The sequence below is a fragment of the Hemibagrus wyckioides genome, linkage group LG17 (assembly GCF_019097595.1).
Source record: "Hemibagrus wyckioides isolate EC202008001 linkage group LG17, SWU_Hwy_1.0, whole genome shotgun sequence".
NCBI lineage: Eukaryota > Metazoa > Chordata > Actinopteri > Siluriformes > Bagridae > Hemibagrus > Hemibagrus wyckioides.
The window spans coordinates 8,028,288-8,049,208 of record NC_080726.1 but is presented as its reverse complement, the minus strand read 5'-3'; the positions used below and the strand labels follow the sequence as shown (position 1 = coordinate 8,049,208).

Genomic DNA, 20,921 nt, shown 5'->3' with positions numbered 1-20,921 from the left:
GGGTAGCGAAGGCTGGCCCGTTGTTGCATGTGGGGCTGCATAGCTGCAGACCGGTCATAATGTTATGCCTGGTCAGTGTACATAAGACATAAGATTGATTGGTATACTAAAACACAATTGCTCCTTGTTAATTATGTTGATCAATTGTTTCAGTAAATAAAGCAAATAAACAAAAACAAAGGAATGAATGACCGTTATATCGTCCCATGTTCGATCCTGAGCTCAAACTATGTCCTGTGTACAGTTTCTGTGTTCTCCCCATATTCATCTGGGTTCCTAGGTATAAATGTCTGAGAATGCATGCAGCTTTGCAATGGACTGCCATTCCTTTCAGGAGGCAGTTACAAAAACTAAATGAGAGAAAAATTATACAGACACAGACGGAGACGGATAGATAGACAGATAGTTTTGGGAATTCCTTACCGGTAACATGGTCAAAGCCAAACAATATTAAAGAGATGGTGAGGGCACTGGTCACTATCAACTCAAGGTTATATTGCAATTGAACCAAGCACACTTGCATACTCAAGCCAGAGATGAGGAGGTTTATGTTTATCAATAAGTACCTATAAAATCAATAAGAATTTTAAATGATAGTTATCTAAAAGCCACTAACTGCACATTTGCCACAAGGCCAGCCCCTACCGTCGGCATCTCTACATATATACATATTCAGTCACAGAGAACGATCCAAAATGTACTCCTACACTAGAGCTTAGTAAAATTTAAATCGATTAAAAATAAATAAAAATATAGAAGCCTGTCTAGAGTGAGCAGAGAGAATCAGAGCAGGAGAAAGAGAGACAGCAGAGAGTCAGAGATGTGAATACAGAGTGATAGGAGTTTATTGAGCATGCTACAGAAGGAGAAAGCACACAGGGAGCATACAGCATGAGTCTGGTAGACAAAAAGAACTTTTAATCGCATCACTTCCAAATCACACTGAATTTGTACAGATGTAAAAACGCAACCCATGTAGAAAATATACACAGCCCTTCCATGATTCTGAACCTCAGACCACAGATTCTTTAATCTTATAACAGAGTAACAACCTCCCGAGCCTCAAACACAGCAAATATCAATGGAGAATTCACACACGTTTTTTCAATGTTTGGTAAAAATCCGGATTTGTTTTCCCCTTTTGAAATGGAAAAACCCAATGCTGAATGAAACAGCTTTGATCCAACATGCAGAAAAAGAAGTCAAAAGGCACAGCAGCTTTGGTCCTAATGGTTCATCTACACTACCAGTCAAAAGTATGAATAGAATGTATATCTTTTTACAAATTTCTAATTCATTTCCATCTTATTTCCATTTAGGACTTGGAAGAAGCAGCCAGGAGGCTCTGACTAGATAGGACGTTTTTGCTCTTTATGAACCTGGTTGAGAAAATGCCAAAATGAAGAAACCTCACCATAAGCAAGTACATCCAAACATTTCACCGGTAGTGTACATACGAGCGCTCAAATGCTTCACAATGAAATCAACAAAGCCCAGCGATCAGATTGAGGTGCGGTCAGATTCAGTCAACAGCCAACAAAATGTCTTAAATCTTACGTCGATGTCTATCTGAAAAAGCACGATTCACACAAATGCATGAAAAATAAAATGACAGGACAGGTCTTTAAGAATTGAATCGATGTCATCTCAGCACAAAATGGAGTGGCACTGCTTTCATTTATACATTTTTAAACCTTGCTTCGGAGTATATAAATCTGAATCAATCTTCCATAATCCTGGATAGAAAAGAGAATTTGTATACGGTTTTCGTCTGCCTCTCTGCGCATCGGGAAACTATTTAAGGATAATAGGGTAGCTGTACAGTTAACAGAAGCTAATTAGCAAAGTGTTTGCCAGGTAGAAATTAGTCAAACGTGTCATTGTTCCTTATTATTTAAAAGGTTTCATCTCTAGCTGCCCTCTTTAAACCCACAGCATCTACAAACCTAAACATTCAGTTCATTATCTTAATAAAAACTATTTTATATTGAGAAAACAACCTGTAACAAAGGAATGGATTCCCTCAGTGCTCTTTAATTAGAGTTTGTTTCAAGGACATGTTGCATTGTTAAGAGTTGATTGCGGTGTTCAGAATGATCAGTTGACATCTGATTACAAACAACATCATATAAACTAACTGTCTGCTTTTGCTAATGATCACTAAAGATGACTGAATAGACCTTGGGCACATTAACACAACTACGGTGTTGGGGGGGGGGAGAAGTGTTGTAATGCATTAATATACTACACTGCCCACTCTGTGTGTGTGTGTGTGTGTCTCCAGCATTAAATCTGTCAGATATACAAAAAATAATGTGTGATAGCAGGTGGCTGTTCATCAAATCATGTCACCCGTATTCAGTAGATTCATATCTAAATGGTGTTTGGAAACAAAAAAGTAAGCCCATAAAATTGGCCTTAAAAAAAGATCCAGTTTGGTTTTGCAGATACTACAGAACAGAACAGCAGGTCAGTGTAGTGGGGCGTAATCAGGGCTAACAAAAACACCTCACCACAAACAAAGGAATGTGCCTACACTTCTAGATCACCTGTAAAGTAAGAACGGTGTGGGGGTTTGGGAGGGGTTATGCTGTATTGTATAAGTAAGGCACATTTTGTTGTGGGAGCAACCAATGGGTAACGACAGGAAGAGAAAGACTGAGGAAAAAAAAAGAGAATAATGGTGCCTGCGTGTTTCTAATATAGTCTTCGGGAATTACTGATCCAAATGAACTCTAAAACTGCTCAACACTCCACGGGGAGGAGGGGTCGAGAAATGGGTGCAAGCTGCACCGCCTTTCAAATGGTGGATTTAGAGAAGGAGACTCTGAGGCGATGACCGCGACCCATATCGTAGCTATGGAGGTCGATCAACGATTGAATGGCCTCCTCCACCGTTGACATCTGCAGCAGGGCCATCTTGCGATCCCTGGTGTGAGAAACAAAGATGTGGACGATCAAATCAGCAAAGCGCAGAATTGCAGAAAGGTGCAAAAGCTCTAAATAGCAATCTTGTTGGGTTTACTTCAGTTTGCTTGGGACAAATTTACAGCAGTCATATTGAGGTTCAGAGCTTAAGCTATGCTCCAAAATCTAGTGGAAAGTTAAAGCCCTTAAAGAGTGGCTATCATTATAACAGCAAAAGGAGACTAAAATTGGAGTCGAATGTTCAAAAAAAAAAAAAAAGCACCTAAGGTCATGTGCCCACACACTTTTGGCCATACATTGCTCATTCTTACCACTTCTGGGTTTTATCTGTGGTTCTTTAGCTATAAAAAGCATTTTATGTATTAGTAGCATATGCATAACATATAGCAGTATTATAATATGTTTTAAGAGGGCACACTGTCCTGTAATCAAAGCTGAAATGTCTTACTGAAAAAATTTGAAGGCTTTCACGGTGCCTCCAGAGTTAGAGAAGAGAAGTCTCAGGTCCTCTTCATCCACCTTCTCACTGTGGAAAAAGACACTTGTTCATGTTTGGCTCAACACCGATGGACACTACCTCTTCATGAATGCAAAGTGACAACTCAGTCATCTGCTACAAACTAGCTGAGTAGCTCTGAACTAGTACAGCATGCTCTCGGCCTGCTTCTGCTCTTTTACTCACGGGATGTTGGAGAGGTGGAGTGTGGCTGATGGAGGAAAGATGTTCTGGAAATTCTTTGATCCGGGTTTTTTGAAACGGTGCAGGGGTGAGTTGATGAAGTCTTTAGTGAGGCCCTGATCGTCCAAGCCTTCTCGAGGAAGCTGCACTGTCTGGTGTTTGGAAAGAGTCACCCGGATGATCTTCCCATACATCTTTTGCCCATTCAGGTGGCTCATGGCTAGAGCAGAGTGAAATGTCAATTTAAATGGGCAAATAGACTGCAATATGATTTTGATTTAAGGACACTGTCTTTCAAATTCTTAGGGTGATGCATCACCTGCCTTTCAAGGCAATTTTAAGCTTAAAATAAGGACTTTTCTTTTATATATAATAATATTACAATTATATAACAAATCTGCTGGTAATATCAACTCAGAAGTGCCTTCTGGACCCCGCTGCTGTTATTCGGCCCTACCTAACTGTGCCTGATTTCCGTCTGTCATCTGGATGAGGGCGCTGTCCTTCTTGTTGTAGAGGATCTTGACTCGTTGCACATCCCCGTACACACCTTCAGTTAGGCGGGAGGCAGATGGAGGTAGGAGGAAATGACGAGCAGAAGAGAGAAGTGAACCATGAAGGACAAGTTAGTGCTTTACAGGCTGAAGCCTGGACACGAAGATGGCATCTTACACAAAAAACAATCTATAAGCTTAGCGTGTTTATAGAGTAGAGAAAAAAATCTGATAAACCCTCCCATATAGAGCAGCTATGTGATATGGAAAAGTTAAAAAAACAAAAACAAAAGCCTACATGCAAAATCATCAACCATGCATTACAATAAGCTGTACATGAGAAGAGACAGAGAGCAAGATAGAGACAGACTTCAAAAAGGCCAAAATAGACCTGATTAAAATGTGAACAAAAATATAACTGGTAAATTAAAAAAAAAGTGTGTCCTGAATTACAGATGTTCATATTAACTAAATATAAACCAGACAAACTAAAGATGTAAGAATATAAAAAAATAAATCAAGAAGTAAGTAAAATGAAATAGCAAATTAAAAAAAGGAGGTAGATTGCCAACGATAACATACCGAAGAGGGTAAAGAGACTTTGGGGCGTAACCATCTTTAGAAGGAGAGAAGAGCAAGCAGCGTAAGACAGGAAGAGAGAAGAGTCGAGGTAGAGCGAAGATGAACAGATCATCCATAACGGAGGGTGGTTTCCCGCACGATGGTGAGGTGACCATGGAGCATGGGTCGGGGAGGTTAATTGGGGTGGGGTTGGTCCGAGGAGGAACATTTGTTTTGTTTATTTTTGGGTTTTTTTTTTGTGTATGTGTGTTTTGTTCAAGTGCAAAGCATGAACAAAGGAATGGGGCAAGGGATTGGGGAAAAACAGGAGGTGGAGAGAAAAAGAGGGTGGAGAGGAGAAAAAGAGGGTGGGAAGGGGCAAAAAAAAGAAAGAAAAAGGGAAGAGGTGAAAGAATAATTAAATAAATAAACAGGATTTAAAGGGAAGGACAAAAAAAAATATATATACAGGTCAGTACACAGGAAATGCAGGTCAAAAATGAAGGGGTTCTCTATTCTTTCCTCTGTTTGTTTGTTGTTTTTTTCTGCTCCCAAACATTGCTGTACTTTTGCCAAATGTAGTCTCCAAAGACCAAACGTGGGTTAAGGCACTTCTGTAGTAGCCTTACCCAGGAATGGGAAAAGCGAGCAGGCATGCAGAGAATAGGGCAAGTTGAGGAGCTGAAGCTTTAGGTGAGTATGAAATACAGGTAGCTTTGATTCTAAAGCAGTGCAAGCCTTTCTGGGTTTTTTTTTTGTTTTTTTTTTTTTAAAGAGTGATAAGGCCATGCAGGAAATGGGCATGAAAACCACCTTGCAGAGTTATGGGCATCAAATAGAAACGTCACGTCATGTTTAAAAAAAATTAAAAAAAACCACAGACCCATGAGAGTGTTTGGAAAAACAAAAAAAAACAACACATGATGGGAAAAGACAATACTGGGAGATTTGAGAGAGAGAGAGAGAGAGAGAGAGAGAGAGAGAGAGAGAGAGAGAGAGAGAGAGATGGGGTGTGGGGTGGCGCTACCACATTTCATACCAACTCGGAATAACTTAGAGAAAGGCAGTGGAACATCAGGAGAAGGAGAGAGGAGTTACAGCTTAGAGAGAAAAGACAGTTAGATATTACTTCAAGACAGAGCAGCAGAGCAGTAGAAATGAGAGAGAGAGAAAGAGAGAGAGAGAGAGAGAGAGAGAGAGACAGGTACAGTGGTCAAAACTTGTACAGAATGCACAGAGAGACTGCAGAGAGACCCTCCATTTTGACGAGATATTTATCAAGAAATGCTTTCAGTATATTTATGTGTAGAAAACATCTTCACACATCGCCTACTTTGTTTACACCCAAAACATTAAGCTAATTGTAAATATACTGAAATGACATTAAAACAACTCACTCAGGATGATAGAGAATGCACGAACTGCTCACTGCACATCATGTGACCAACGATTAATCATATGCGGAAGAGAAAAGTGCCGCAAATATCAACTAATAACTCCTTTTAAAACTAACAAAATAGGACGATTCAGGGGAAAAAAAAAGTCTGGATTTGGTTCCTGCACCAAAATGATGCCTTTATGAAACCAAGAAGCAGTGACATCAGGAGCTTGGGATCATCATCATCATGATGATGATGATGTGTAACCATAACAGCCTTCAAACAACAAGCTTTTATTATTATTATTTTAAAAATAGGTTAATGGATACTCAGTGCTTAAGACACTGGGCTTCTGACTGGAATGGTGCGAGTTCACCACTAAACACCACTGTGGGCCATTTGGATAAGGCCCTTGATCCAAACATGACGGCAAAACAGAAGCCTAAAGAGTGTGCATTGAAAACTTTTTCTTTTTAATACGCAGCTAGACCAAATCCCAAATGATTTCCCGTTCCCCACTTACACGCTTTTCCTAGAGTACAACACTGCTGCTGTACACATCATCTAAGATTCAGCCACACAAAGAAAATGTAGTAGAAGAGCACAGCTGAATGTAATGCATTCTTACTCGAGTAAGAGTTTAAAATTACAAGACCATTTTATTTTAAAAAGTTACTTATTCGATGCTACATGATGCATTTTACACAACTGGCTTAGTTTAAAACGCAATTTCAGTGCCACAATTTTAGTACCTTTGAAAATATCTCTGCCAATATTCCACTTTCCTTTCAATCCATTTGGTATTTGCTTTTTCTTTGACTGTATGGGTGACCGCAGAATGACCACGATCCAGGGTCATGCAGAAGTGAATGGTTTTTCCCCTTTCGAGTCTGGTTCTTCTCAAGGTTTCTCCCTTATGTCATCTCTGGGAGATTTTTAATCTTATCAGTGGCTTGCTCATCAGGGAGCCTCATCTACATCTGGATTTCTGTAAAGCCGCTTTTATGATGACTGAAATCCAAAGACCCACAAACACAGCGCAGAGATTCACTCATTTCAATGGATTCGTGTTTACTACCTCCACTCCACTTTGCACCTTTGCTCACCGCGCTGTACTGTCTTCAATTACTGTAGCCCGTGTCTCTGAACTCATGTACACGCAATGTTGTTTGCACTTTTTTACGCTTTATATTCCATTTACACTGTTTATGAATCCATGGCATTTGCACACTACTTTGCACTTAACTAACATCATCTCTTTGACCCAGACACTTAATGCTGCTTGCTATTTTGCCCCTCTGGTTTAGATACATTACGTTAGATATATATGTGCATTATTTCATTGCCTTTATATCTTGTGCTCTGCTCAATGACAAAGTTGAATCCAATATAATCTAATCTAAACTAATGTGTGGCAACACAAACCTCTGTAAACTCCAAAAACCTCTTTCAGAACGTTAGATCATCTTGCAGAGTAGCTTCTCCGTTGATATTTGCGGCACCTTTATTTCTCCCTTGTCACAATTACAAAAAAAATTACAATTGTTGTAATCATTTATCACTGGTGTCTAGTCGATGTGTTGAAGAAACTGGTTTGTGAGCAGTTACACTATAGACAAATGCACTTATGAGGATGCAGGACGTTCTACTATCTTTCAACATCAAGTTCAACTCAAAAAGGCACATCAACATTGAATTTTATGGAAAAAATAAATAAATCTCGATCCTCCAGTGCATCCTTTACACTCCAGAGGTTCTTGTCCCTGGTCCAGCTTTGATGCAAAAATTCCACAACCACCTTCTCCTCATGAGTCCCCCTACATCATACTCCCTCTGCCGCTACTCTGAGCGTGTTAATCAAACACACAGAATGATAACCTGACTAGACTGTGCTACACTAGATTCTTATACTGTGAAACTGCAACACCCTTACCAGTCAGTTCAGAATTCTTTAAACTGCATCTCGCATGCCTCGAAACTTTCGGTTGAGTTTTTCGGGATCTCAAACAGACTTGCTTATGAGGTTTGCGTGGGACTGTTATTTAATCTCGAACTGGCCAGCTCCTGCAGGAATTCTGACCAATCCTGTCCGCTTCCGCAGTTACTATTTTCGTTTGTATTGACCTGCTGTATTTTTTTAATGAACTTGGATGGTTCTATTTCCCGAAATATAACCAAATTACTCATTCAAACTAAGATAAAACCCTTACTAAGGATGAATGAATGATTGTGTGAAATGCACAGAGCCACAGGAGCATTCAGTAATCTGTGTTAATCAGTTATCTTCATCTAGCAGCAGCTATCCTGAGGCTGGAACGACTTTCATCCTCAGCATATAATTTGTCACTCTGAGTAAACGTCAAACTCTGGTAGGTGGCGTCACACAATGTTTGGAGGTGGAATTGTACATAAAAAGTAATTTGGAAGATAATTACACTTCCAGATTGATTTGCTAATACACTGTAAATATTAAAAACAGACCGTTCTGCTATTTAATAAAAACCTTACATACAAATTGTGTTGCTCCATGTACACTGAGGGCCATGCTAAAAACTAATCTGTTTAATGTCTTGGAAAATTATGTGAGTATATTGCTTTATTTTAATTTCATATATAAACATGATGCTGAAAAATTGTAGAAGATCCTCTGAACTAAAACAGAAATGAACTTTGGCAGATGACTGAACACAGAGAAAGTGTAGAACCAGAGTCTGCTGGAGGCCTGACTGAACACATGACTGAGAACAAGACATAGCAGGTAGAGGGGTGTGCGTGTGTGGGGGAGAGAGAGAGGGGGGGGGGTGTGTGGGTGTGTTGGGTGGGATAAACTGACCTCATCATTGAGATTGCTGGCCAGCAGAACTGCACCAGCCGCAGAGTGTCCTGACAGAGCGACTCGCCCAGCTGCTGCAGCTGCCGCCGCTGCCGCACTTAGAGGACTGATTGACCCTACAGACACACAGAGACAGACAGAGAGATAGAGAGAAAGAAGAAACAGCCAGAAAAGGAGAAATAAAAAAAGAATGAAAACGAGTAAAACGGAAAAGATGGAGACAGAATGAAAATCTCAATCAAAAGTTAATGCCCCAGCATCTCACCAAACTGCATTACAGACAGCTCATTTTCACACAGACTGCTTGGTATTGAGGAACATACAGAGACGTCTTGCTTTAGCTGTATACATCAGTTTCAACTCACCTCCATTTGTCACTCTCTTTGTCTGAGAAAGCATCTCTGTGCAAACTCCTCCTATACAGACCACAGTACAAAAACTTAACTTCAATCTCCCTGTCCGTATCCAAATTTACTGCGCTGCATCCCTTTTCTTCAATGAAATGCCACATCAATGCACCATGACAAAATAAATCATAGATGATGCACATTATGATTAAGTAAAACAAACTCAAGACACGATTCTTGTTTGCGACAAAAATGGCAAACAGTGCATGAATCTGTATACTCCCCTGAAGATATGTTCAATGCAGTTTGATTTTTTTTTTTTTAATGCCTATAACTACAACCATAAAGGGACAAATAAAGGTGATGCAGCAGCAACAAAATTTGCAATTAGACACCTTTCCTGCTGTACCTTCCGAGTAGTGACAACTGTGACAGCATTGAGAGCTGTTCTCGGTGGGGAAACGGTGCAGAAAAAAAGTGTTAAGAAAAGTTCAACAAAAGTGAAAAATACCCAGAGAAGATGGAAATGCTCTGGGACAAGACAAGGATGCTTGGTGTCTCCTCAGAGAGAGAAGCATGCAAAACTTTAAAATATCAAACATAAGTGCCTTTTGGGGGGGGGGGGGTGTCGGGGGGGTGGCACTTGTACTGTAATTATGTTGCTGCAAAAACACTGCTGTGTGTCTGGGCAACCTCCTCTCGGATAAAAACAGAGGCAGAGGGTTTATAAAAGATAATATTGTGCTACGATATGTAGGTTGTTGCTGTACATTGTATGAGAGTCTAGACACGCTCCGTTTTAATAGATACTCAGTTTACTGCATATACATAGAGATGGAAATCATGTAATTTCATCCATTATAAAAATAGCCTTACACAATGCTCTTATATTTTGGTCTAAATGTTACCGTATTCATTCAGATAACCTGGATGCCAACCCTCGATCTTACTCTTTTAGTAATTATTTATACACACTAATATTTTATATATGTATGTGTATATATATATATATATATATATATATATATATATATATATATATATATATATATATATATATATATATATATATATACACATACATATATATATATATATACACATACATATATATATATATACACATACATATATATATATATACACACATACATATATATATATATATATATATATATATATACACATACATATATATATATATATATATATATATATATATATATATATATATATACATATACACATAATCCTCTGAAAACAGCTTTTGGATCTTCATGTTAAGCTTTTCTTCATTTGACTAAACCTCACCACTAGTGCATAATAGTTTTTCCAAAATTTTCAGCATCTATAAAATCTATGAAAGCCACTAGGGTTAGGGTTAGTTGGGGGGAAAAAAAAAAAGGCAGGACATTTATGACATTAATTAGACACGCTTGGATTTCCAGCTCTTTAAATACTGCAGACAGGTCCGGGCTTAACTCTGCTAACACGCACATTACCCGGGTTAGTTTCAGAGCAGGTTAAGTGATCTTAATTGTGTGCGCCATTTCTATCCAGAACAGAAAAATCTTTATTTTTATACATTTTCATTCAGGTCTGAACAGAATAAAGTACTTCCATAAACAAAACTTTATTTTATTTTAATGAGCACCTTTCTCTGATGACCATCTGGTTATATAGGTTATTATTTGTGTCTTATAAACAAGGCCCTAGACTGCATGAGAGTCTAAGTCTTACCAAGCAGGGATGTGGAGTCCTTGCCAAGTGCAGCGGCCATCGTCGGATCTACGAAAGGCTGGCCGTCCGCTGCAGGAAGCTCGGGTCTTGTGTAATCTCGACTCTTATCATTGTTGTACTTCACGTTTAAGTTGACCAGCTTGGAGAAGTCAATGCGCAGCGTGCAGCACGAGTTATAGATGTTCTGTCCATCCAGTGACTAAAGAAAATGGTAAAGAGGTTAGAACAAAAAGGTTCCGTATTCCTGTAATGTATTTAGAAATGCTTTTTAATCATAACATAATCCGTGCTCAATACAGTGATCCTGACAATGACTGTATCACAGACATAATACCTCCGCCTGACATCAATCAATATGTTCCATTTGTCCAGTCCTCTCTCCCTTTTTTTTTTTTGTATACCTGCATCGTTGAGAGTAAATGTGATTACAGTTTTGGATCCTTCTCTGAGCTGAATGCTTTGGCCATATATGTTTGTTTTACATCACCATCCAATATCCATGCAAGTATTTCTTCTTTTAACAGGATTTTTGCAACATCATTACATATTTAACGACACAATGAAACCCTTGGCATGGGAGGCCACCATGATGAAGTAAACCATGCTTCAATTACACATTTACACTTATATGAAAGTATGGATTCATTTCCCACCAAGATTTCATTTTGTCAGTTTGGGCTTTTCATTCATACTTTTAGATTTTCACCAACTGTTACTATAACATAGATGCCAACACTGGAATTCACTAGAAATAAGTCGGATTCCGACTTAATAACAAGCAGCTCCTCTCTTTGTTTATAGGCCAAAGACCATACAGGCCCACCTATTTGGTTTCTACTGGCTCACAATTCCATTTGGCTTACAAAAACCTAGGTAAAGTTGACTTGAAGTGAAAGTCACCGCTATGAGAAACAAATGCACCTTTCACATCCTGCATCCTTTAGATTTCAGTGAATCAGCTTTCCAGCTTGGTGAATTATACTGTTGTTTAATCTGTTTGCAGTTTTAGCTGAAAAGGCAAAAAATGCCTCGTTTTCAGGTGGCTCCCATGTTGCCACAGCGAGGTGGTCACAAATCATAAAAGATTGCGACTAAGCACAGAGGCGTCAGAGGTACCTATGCTTCGTTTAAACGGTCACTTGAAGGCTTCAATCTTCTCCTCGTAAACTATAAATGGGAGGAGCAAACGCTTAAATGAACGCTAATTTCACACAAATGACTGTCACTGCCTTGCAGCTTACTCACCAGTTTGGCCTGTTGAGCATTTACAGGATCGCTGAATTGAAGCAGTGCTTGGAATTGATTATTTTTGGTGAATGTGATTATCTTCATCACTGTACCAAACTTGGAGAAGATCTGAATGGGGGGGGGGAAATGCACGAGCAGGCATCAGTGTGTACTCTGGGGGAAAAAATGTAAACGTACTTTCACAGCACTTAAAAAAAAATAATCAGAGGAGTATGGAAAAGCTCTGACCTGCTGCAGGACGTCCAGTGTCACCGGGTAAAACATGTTATCGATGATGATGCGCAGGACTGGACTTGGCGGTGGTATTAACACACTCTCTCCCGCAGAGTCTGAGCTTGGAGAACCTCCCTCCTGAACGGCACACACTGCCTGCAGAACGGCCTGGGCACGCTGACCACATGGAGAGGACAAATAAAAAGCAAACATTGCAGAAAATAAATCAAATTCAAGCTCATACCTATTACTCTCAGAGACAAGGGATGAAGAGAGACAGGTTGTAAAATGAAAGGATTACTTTTCAGTCCCTTCTGAACACCACAGTTTAAAAAATAAAATATAACTATGCAAAAAGAAAAACAAAATGTATAAAGGCAGCCTATAGAGGAATAGAGGACAACCTTTCTGAGCAGTTTTCATGTCCTTATCTACTACTAAGCAAAATCTTTGCAACTGTTGAGCTGCACCAAAAGACATCAGTTATTCGATTTCAAGGTTTTCCCTGATTTTTTACTACTTTATACTTTTCTTACACTAACATGAGGCGTATATATTTATGCAATATGTATATCGCATTGTGTTATCCGACATTTATTTAAAGATATTCAGTCTTGCCTCATGAATATACAAACACTTTTGTGTTAAGATTTTATTTTTTTAATAAACTTGAACCGCAACTGTTAAGACTAAAGCAAATAAAATTAGTATCACAATAATAGTAAATGCTTACAGTAATAGTAATGTTCCTCGAAGGCCAGACTCCATTATAAGCTTAGGACAAATGACCATCGATAGCAACTATCACAAGGGCTAACAAGCAAGCAGATTTAATTGACTTTAGGAAAAACATGGAAAAAAATTAAGCGTGGTGTATCCCGTCCTACATGTGTCCTTTCTGCATCCTTTACAAACCCTAATAACCTGCGGTCTGACATTATCAGACAACGAAAGAGTAGAGCAACAAAATACATCATCTGTGATGCCAAAGAGATAAAGCCATGAACATCTTCAACTCCCAAAATATTATTTCATTTAGTTCTCACAAAATATTAACAGAAGTTGAAACTGAGGTACAGTACGCATATCCAATGCTTGTCACTACAGAGCACGTGTGTGTGTATATATATATATATAAAATTATATTTAAATGGTAGATTGCGCTTAGCTGCATCTATTTACTCATTACATTTATTTCTGACTCTGAATTTTCGGAAGCATACTTAGATGTTTATGTTAGATGCAATTAAGCCAAAAAATTAAAAAATCCTGACTAAATACTAAATGCTAGCGAGAGCAGATACATCGGTCTCATAACAGGCTTCTGTAATGATGTAACATGTACGCAAGACACATTGTGTATAACAGGCCACAAACCCCCTTTCTTTCCCTTCCTCAAAGCCATGGGCGATACCATCACGATAGTTAAGTGGCTCTCACGAGCTTAATCCAGTACTAAACTGGTTAGTTTGAACAGGTTGTATAGTGGTGTGTGTACATATATACACCATTGGTTGGCAACCACAGCAGCTTGTGATATACTATAAATGATGCAAGAACTAACCAAAAAAAGAACATTACAGTACATGGAGTGGTCAATATATCTAAAACGAGCCTTTCTAGAACACACTGTACTGCTAGGGAGCGCAGAGTGGCTTTGAGAGGGCTGTGAGCTGAGCAGACTTCAGAACATCACAGTGTTGCCAGGTCAGTTTTGCTGCAGACTACTGGAGAACCACTGCCAAAGGAAACTATTTTTAATCCCGCCTCTTTATAGTGCATCGTATGACATTACTTTTAACTATTACAGTGCATTTTGCAATAGTAGTCGTGGCGTTCAACTTTAACAAAGCATCATACGGGGTTTGAAAGGGGCACGTTTGGAGTAGTGACTGTGGTAGGAGAGGCACAAATGGCATAGAGTGGGATGCTGGTTGTAGTGTTGCTTTACAAAAGACTGAAAAGGAGTTAGGATATTTGAGATATCCTTGAGCGTGTTCGGAGCTGTTGCTTTTGAACAAGAAAATGTGCGAACAGCGGAAGTGAATATCAAACTGTTCTTCGCTGGAGTGCTGCAAGGAATCAAGGAATATTTAGATATATTCTATATCTAGTAGGATGTCTCAGAACTCAAAGAAGACATCCTGAATTGTTGTTGTTGTTGAATTACACATCCAACTTAAGAGCTTAAGACTACCATTTGCTTAATAAGGAAGCAGCGATTAATGGTGCGTATTAGCCGAGTGAAAAGAAATGGAACAACCACTGTCAAGCCTGACTACATAAAAACAAGCAGTTATGCATCGGGTTTCCAGCCGTTTTCATCGTAATGTGAGTGGGAGTGGGTGGTCAGACAAAGGTCAGGAGATGAGAAGAGCTGAAACGTAGTCAGTGTGAGCAATAATTAATTAGCACTTCTTCCATTATGAGTGGTTTTCCCAGAATAAAAAAGGAGAAAAACAACATCTCATTCTATTCATCACACCTTTTAAGCTATTCATCATAGGTTTCAAGCAAGCTCCCCCCCCCACAGAGTAATTGTATTCGCGGCTGATCTCTAAGGCTTGCAGTAGCTTAGCTAAGTCGGAATATGTTAATTTGTTTGATTAAATTATATTTGATATTTTTGAAAAAAAAATATGTGTTAAAATGACTTATCTTGGGAGGGACTAGAAAACATTTGGGGTCAGTAAAGTTGTTTTTTTGGTAAGGGGGAATGGAGAATTAAACAGAAAAGTCCTGCATACAGTTTCTGATGGACGAGAAGCATGGTAAAATGGCTGGTTTGCTAACCTGATTGAGCGCACTGTCCGTTTTGAGCTCCTTGTGGTTGGAGTACTGGATACACACAGGAGCATTTCGCACTTGAGGGGTCACTGCTGTGTAGTAGTTGACCATGGTGATCGCTGCTTCCTCCGTTCCAAGCTCCAGAAATGCCTGTATAGGATAAATATTTAATAGCACATAAGTTCAGTTGCATAGATAGACTCAGTCACAGTTTTAAAATAAACAGCAATATAATTACTATGATGTATCGTTAAAGGACATAGCTTGGTTAAGCTATTTAATCACCTCATTGCATTGTACATAAATAAGCATCTTCCAAAAAACTTTCTTAATTTTTATTCTTTAGTTAACAAAAATAATAAAACAATAAACCATGTATTCTGATTGTTCACACACCTGATTTTTGCCTTTCAGCATCAGGATATTGGTGACTTTCCCAAAGGGCAGGCCCAGGGCAATGACTTCTGTCTCAGAAACCTCATTTGGGAGTTTACGAATGTGAATGACTCTGGAGGGCGGGTTGTCCATGCTGTCCTCCACTCTCAGCTTTTTGCTGTCGCTTCCATTAGCTGTGAAATACACCACAAAATGAGGTCATCATCCTCAAGACTTGTTAAATTATGGGCTCTATCCACACATTACAGTATGGACCTTCCATGTCTGTGTTGGTCAAGAGCAGTTCACCGTATGTACATGGCAAGTTAACTCTATTGCAAATGCTTTAAAGAATGAACCTCTTCTTAGTTAAAGTCATTTCTATATGTTCTGAATGTACATATGAAGCGAATACCATTTTTAATATTCTATAAGATGCACAGTGAATGGGTGCCACTCGTGCTGCCACAGCTTCTGCATGTGCAAGCAAAATCAAGAATAAACCAGAGTTTTGCTTTGGACTGTAAATTTCCTTTCACTACATTTACCGCTAGGCTGTTAATTAAGAGCAAGGAACAGTCCTTCAGTTTTTAGTCTCTTCTTAAACATACATATGATCCTGCCACAAAAATTATGGTCAAATATTCCAGAATCTCTATGTTATATATCTGGGATTTAATAAAAATTGTAGGGTGGCCAGGGTTCACAGAAAATACATAATGTCAAATGGCCAAAACATTTGAAACCCCTATTAAACCAATTGTTAGTCTACCCAAGATTGCTTTTCACACTTACCCTTAACTGAAGTGTTTGGACTACTGTAAAGACTTCCAGAGAGTAAATCATCGGAACTTCTCTGAGGGGAAAATAAAATCAAGAGGAATTGTTATTACAGAATGCATGTATTAAAATACACTGTATTTTACTAAAATATCATAAGGAATCTAATCTCTTAACCATTACAATATGTGCCTGTCCGTATTCATTCACAGTAGCTTACCTTTACGCCCACTGCAACATCACTAGCGATCCTGAAGAGCAAATGAAAAGAAAATAGAAAAAAGTATTAGAGAGACATATGTTCATGGGTGTTTGTCCATCCATCTATATTATAACTGCATTTTTTTTTAGTAAAACAGGAGACTACATGTTGTACTATAACCTGGTGACAAGTTAAAAGGTCAGGCTGAAAGACTGAACAAGTAAATAAAAACAGCTTTCCACTCAATATACACTCACCAGCCACTTTAATAGGAACACATGTGGCCCTGTTTATTCATGCGGTTATCCAATTAATCAATCATGTTGCAATGCAAAACAACAAAATAATAATAATAATAATAATAATAATAATAATAATAATCATCTCATTCAGATACAGATCAAGAGCTTAACATTTATGGTGTGGAGGAACTTCACAGAGTCCTGACCTCAACCTGACATAACATCTTTGGGATGAATTAGAGTGGAAACTGTGAGCCAGGTCTTCTCGTCCAGCATTAGTGCCTGACCTTACAAATGCGCTTCTAGAGGAATGGTCAAAAATCCCCATAAACACATTCCTAAACCATGTGGAAAGCCTTCCCAGAAGAGTTAAAGCTGTTATAGCTGTAAAGTACAGGCCAATATTAAATTCATGTGCATGTAAAGGCAGATGTTTCAGTTTTGGCCTGGCTCTCAGTCCCCGCTCTAATTCATCCCAAAGATGTTGGGGTCAGGACTCATGTCATTATGGACCTTGCTTTGTGCACTGGTGCGCAGTCATGTTGGAACAGGAAGGGGTCAAGCATTAAGCGTTCCTTTCACTGAAACTAAGGGGCCAAGCCCAACCCCTGAATTCAATGATCTGGAGAGGTGTCCCAAAACGTTTGGCAATATAGTCTCATATTCTTGTTCTTGGTTGACAGAGGAATCAAACCTAATGTGGACTTTTATTGCTGTAGCTCCACCTCAAGGTTCAGCGTGTTGTGTTGTGTGTTTTAGATGCTTTTCTCCTGATCACGGCTGTACAGAGTGGTTATTCGAGTTCATTTGTAATAACATAAGGGAGGTATTTCCGTCCACAGAACTAAGGCTCACTGGATGTTCTTGTTTTCCCCACCATTCTGTGTAAACACTAGATCTTGTTGTTGACATATTTATAGTTTCTGAAATGCTTAAAACAGCCTGTAGGAACAGAACAGCCATAAACATTTTTCTATGTTTAATATGAATGTTTAATGAAGCAGATGACCTGTATATCTGCATGATTGTGTGCACTGATCTAAAGCCACATGAATGAATGGTTAGATAATTGCATGAATGAAGAGTACAGGTGTTCCTATTAAAGTGGCCGGTGAGTGAACAGTACAATAACACTCCGCCGTGTGGGATTTTTAACCCTTATTTAATGCACACAATCAGGATAATGATACCATGACATGATAGATTAAGACTAATTTTGATCTAGATCATTTCATAGTGTCTGAGAATATTATGATATAGCACGGTTAGCATCTTCAGAGTGAAGCCTGTTTCTAACAAAGAAGCCAAGCTCAGGAAAACTAATCAATACCAATTCTCAGAATTATTTTTATGCCATTTATCTATCTAGACTAAAATGCGTAATGCATTATGACAAAAATACATTTATTGCTTAAGTAAGCATCCTATAATGCAAACACGTCTGGGGCTTGAATCGTGAAACAAAGTACAATGAGGCTAAAGGCTAGCAAAGTCGGCGGTAGGCTAGCTAACAGCGCGAGCTGAGCTAAGCTAAGCTAGCTAAGGCGCTCGTGTTTGGTTTATTTTTATTACTTTATTTGACCAAAATGAAAAAGGACAAACGTTTCTTTTTCACAGTGGCACAATATTTTTGCACTTACCCGTCCATTGCCGAAAAAATAGGCTGTTTTCCACCTTTAAACCTGGCTGTTGGTAAGCTTAAACGCAAAATGGTGGCGAGGCTGCAGGTCGTGTATTAGTGTGTGTGTGTGTTACTTAGTGTGTAATTGTGTGTGTGTGTGTGCGCGCACATATCGTACAGAGACTTGGTTGCCATGTCTGAGTTTAGCCCTCCCGAATCCAAATAATATTAGATTCTGCTCTTTAAATTCTAACTACAGCTTTCAACAGGACTCCGTGATGTTTGGATATTTTGGAATAAATTAATCACGTGTATTTTAATAAAAATGTAAATTACAATGAAACAATGAATTAACACCAAATAAGAAAGCTATATTCCATCTTATAGTCAAATAACCAATAAGATAAGATAAAACTTTACAACAAAACCAATAATTACTTTACAATTTGCCAATAATTATTCTATTATTAATTACAACAATATGTTTTGAATTGAATATTTGTGAATTTATAATATTTATTTAGTATATGAATTTTATTTTATTGTTTTATGTTTGAAATTTATTTTGGGTTTTATTTATTTATTTATTTATTTATTTATTTATTTATTTATTTATTTATTTATAAGAAAGATTTCCATAAAGGTTCACATGGCACCCGATTTCTTTTCCTCTCCAGATATGGATATCTGAAGCACTAAAGATAAGTGTCATTGTGTTCGAATCCAGCATACATTCTGCAAAAATAGTCCTGATGGGTCAAGACTACTTTGTGTTAAAAACAAAGACCTGGCAACACTGACACAGGCCCTTCATGAAAGAGGGCTGTTGTGGCAGATACACAAAGGTACTGATGAACAGCCCAAAGCCATGCATCCATTTTCACAGCAGTAGTATATTATATCCATGTCCATGTCAGAATAAATCCAGCACCTATATAGAGGTCAGCTGTAGTACTGATCCATCGATCCACTGACTACAGGAAGAGCTACAGAAATTCACCTATATACACACACACACACACACACACACACACACACACATATATATATATATATATATATATATATATATATATATATATATATATATATATATATATATAAACACACACACTGAGACACCTTACAAACGTCTAAACCACTTCTCACTCAAAAACTACATATAAATAATATAATAAAAGTATGTTTAGGTGCAGTTACCATAGAAACAATAATGTATTATGTATTAGAATGAGTGCATTTATATAAATCTGATTTGCCTTGCCTCTCTATTAATCAACAACCTTCCCACCAATCAAATAAGATGGTATAAATCACTACATTCTCTGAAAATAATAAAGTGTTACCTTAATACTAGGTGTAAGTTATACTAGGGAGACATGTCCTCACTGCTATTTAAAAGTGCAGCCTGTTAAAATCTCTTATATAATAGTTTCCGACAGAAACCTTTCCAGACACTTTCTAAAAATGTCACTAAGACCATGTGGCACTATTCCTCACCAATAAGAGTAAATGCACTGACAGTAAATAAGAAGAGCTCTGTTGTGTGTGTGTGAGGATAATGGAGATACAAACTGAATGCTGGGATTTCTTTTCTCACCAATGGTAAGTGCAGTGGGCAAGGGCTACCTGATAATAGCTTATTAAGACAAATGTGTCTATTGCCTACTGTCCATCTTCTCAGCTGGATTGTTAAGCACTCAATCCACCAGCAAATCAACAGCCATAATAAAGTCTAGGACGATATCACTACTATATATGTCATAGTTGGTGATGTCAATAAGATGTTAAGATTGTATATGAATTATTTCTCTGTCATACTTCATAGACAACTTAACAGTTAAACATACAATGACACTTTAGCCATTAAATATGTATTGTTTTAGCATATTATTTAGTACACTACAGTCTGCCCTCCAGTAAAATAAGTGAACATTATTCTAGAGCTTGACCTTTCCTTTATAGAAGTATATAAGGAATTGCTGTTCATCTTATAATATTTGAATCTATAATCTATTGGACTGCCCTTTTTTCCAGCAATCCTGCACCCATACAAAAGTAGCACTGTCTACATGAGAAATATATGGATTTTATTCTTGATATGACGTCTTCGCCGCCACTGTTGTTACTGCAGCAACAGCTTCATGAATTTCCCTTGTTTTCCTTCATATAACTTAGGGGCGATTTGGTGACGTCATAATGTCCAACAATGACATTTTCAGACGACCTGTCCAGGGTGTACCCCTGACTTTCGCCCTATGTGCACTGGGATAGGCTCCAGCACACCCCCGTGACCCTAATTAGGAATAAGTGGGTATAGACAATGGATGGATGGATGGATGGACTGGCTTCGCTTTACATAGCATATTTTATAATTAAACCTTTTCTTTTAAAGTCTTCGTTTTCTTTTTAATCTTCTTAGGAGCATTTTGGACCCACGATTACAGAGGATGTTTTATTATGCTCTAAAGATGCAAAAAAGTAAGAAGCGT

At 38.3% G+C, this 20,921-nt stretch overlaps 1 protein-coding gene across 2 annotated transcripts; it reads right to left on the bottom strand.

The window, feature by feature from the left end:
• Positions 1-821: 821 nt before the first annotated feature.
• On the bottom strand, positions 822-18,577 carry ptbp2b (polypyrimidine tract binding protein 2b). Of its 2 annotated transcripts, XM_058413939.1 has the most exons (14): positions 18,449-18,577; positions 16,585-16,615; positions 16,380-16,440; positions 15,606-15,778; positions 15,216-15,359; positions 12,438-12,599; positions 12,207-12,317; positions 10,962-11,160; positions 8,875-8,990; positions 4,684-4,717; positions 4,065-4,157; positions 3,611-3,827; positions 3,377-3,454; positions 822-2,929 (listed from the first exon to the last, which is right to left on the bottom strand). In XM_058413939.1, exons 1-14 carry the CDS (start codon positions 18,454-18,456, stop codon positions 2,800-2,802), a joined length of 1,557 nt encoding a protein of 518 aa, XP_058269922.1. In that variant the 5' UTR covers positions 18,457-18,577; the 3' UTR covers positions 822-2,799. The 2 variants fall into 2 exon arrangements, with proteins under 2 accessions (XP_058269922.1, XP_058269923.1); XM_058413940.1 differs by lacking the exon at positions 12,207-12,317 and having other exon boundaries at positions 18,449-18,558.
• Between the last annotated feature and the right edge of the window lie 2,344 nt (positions 18,578-20,921).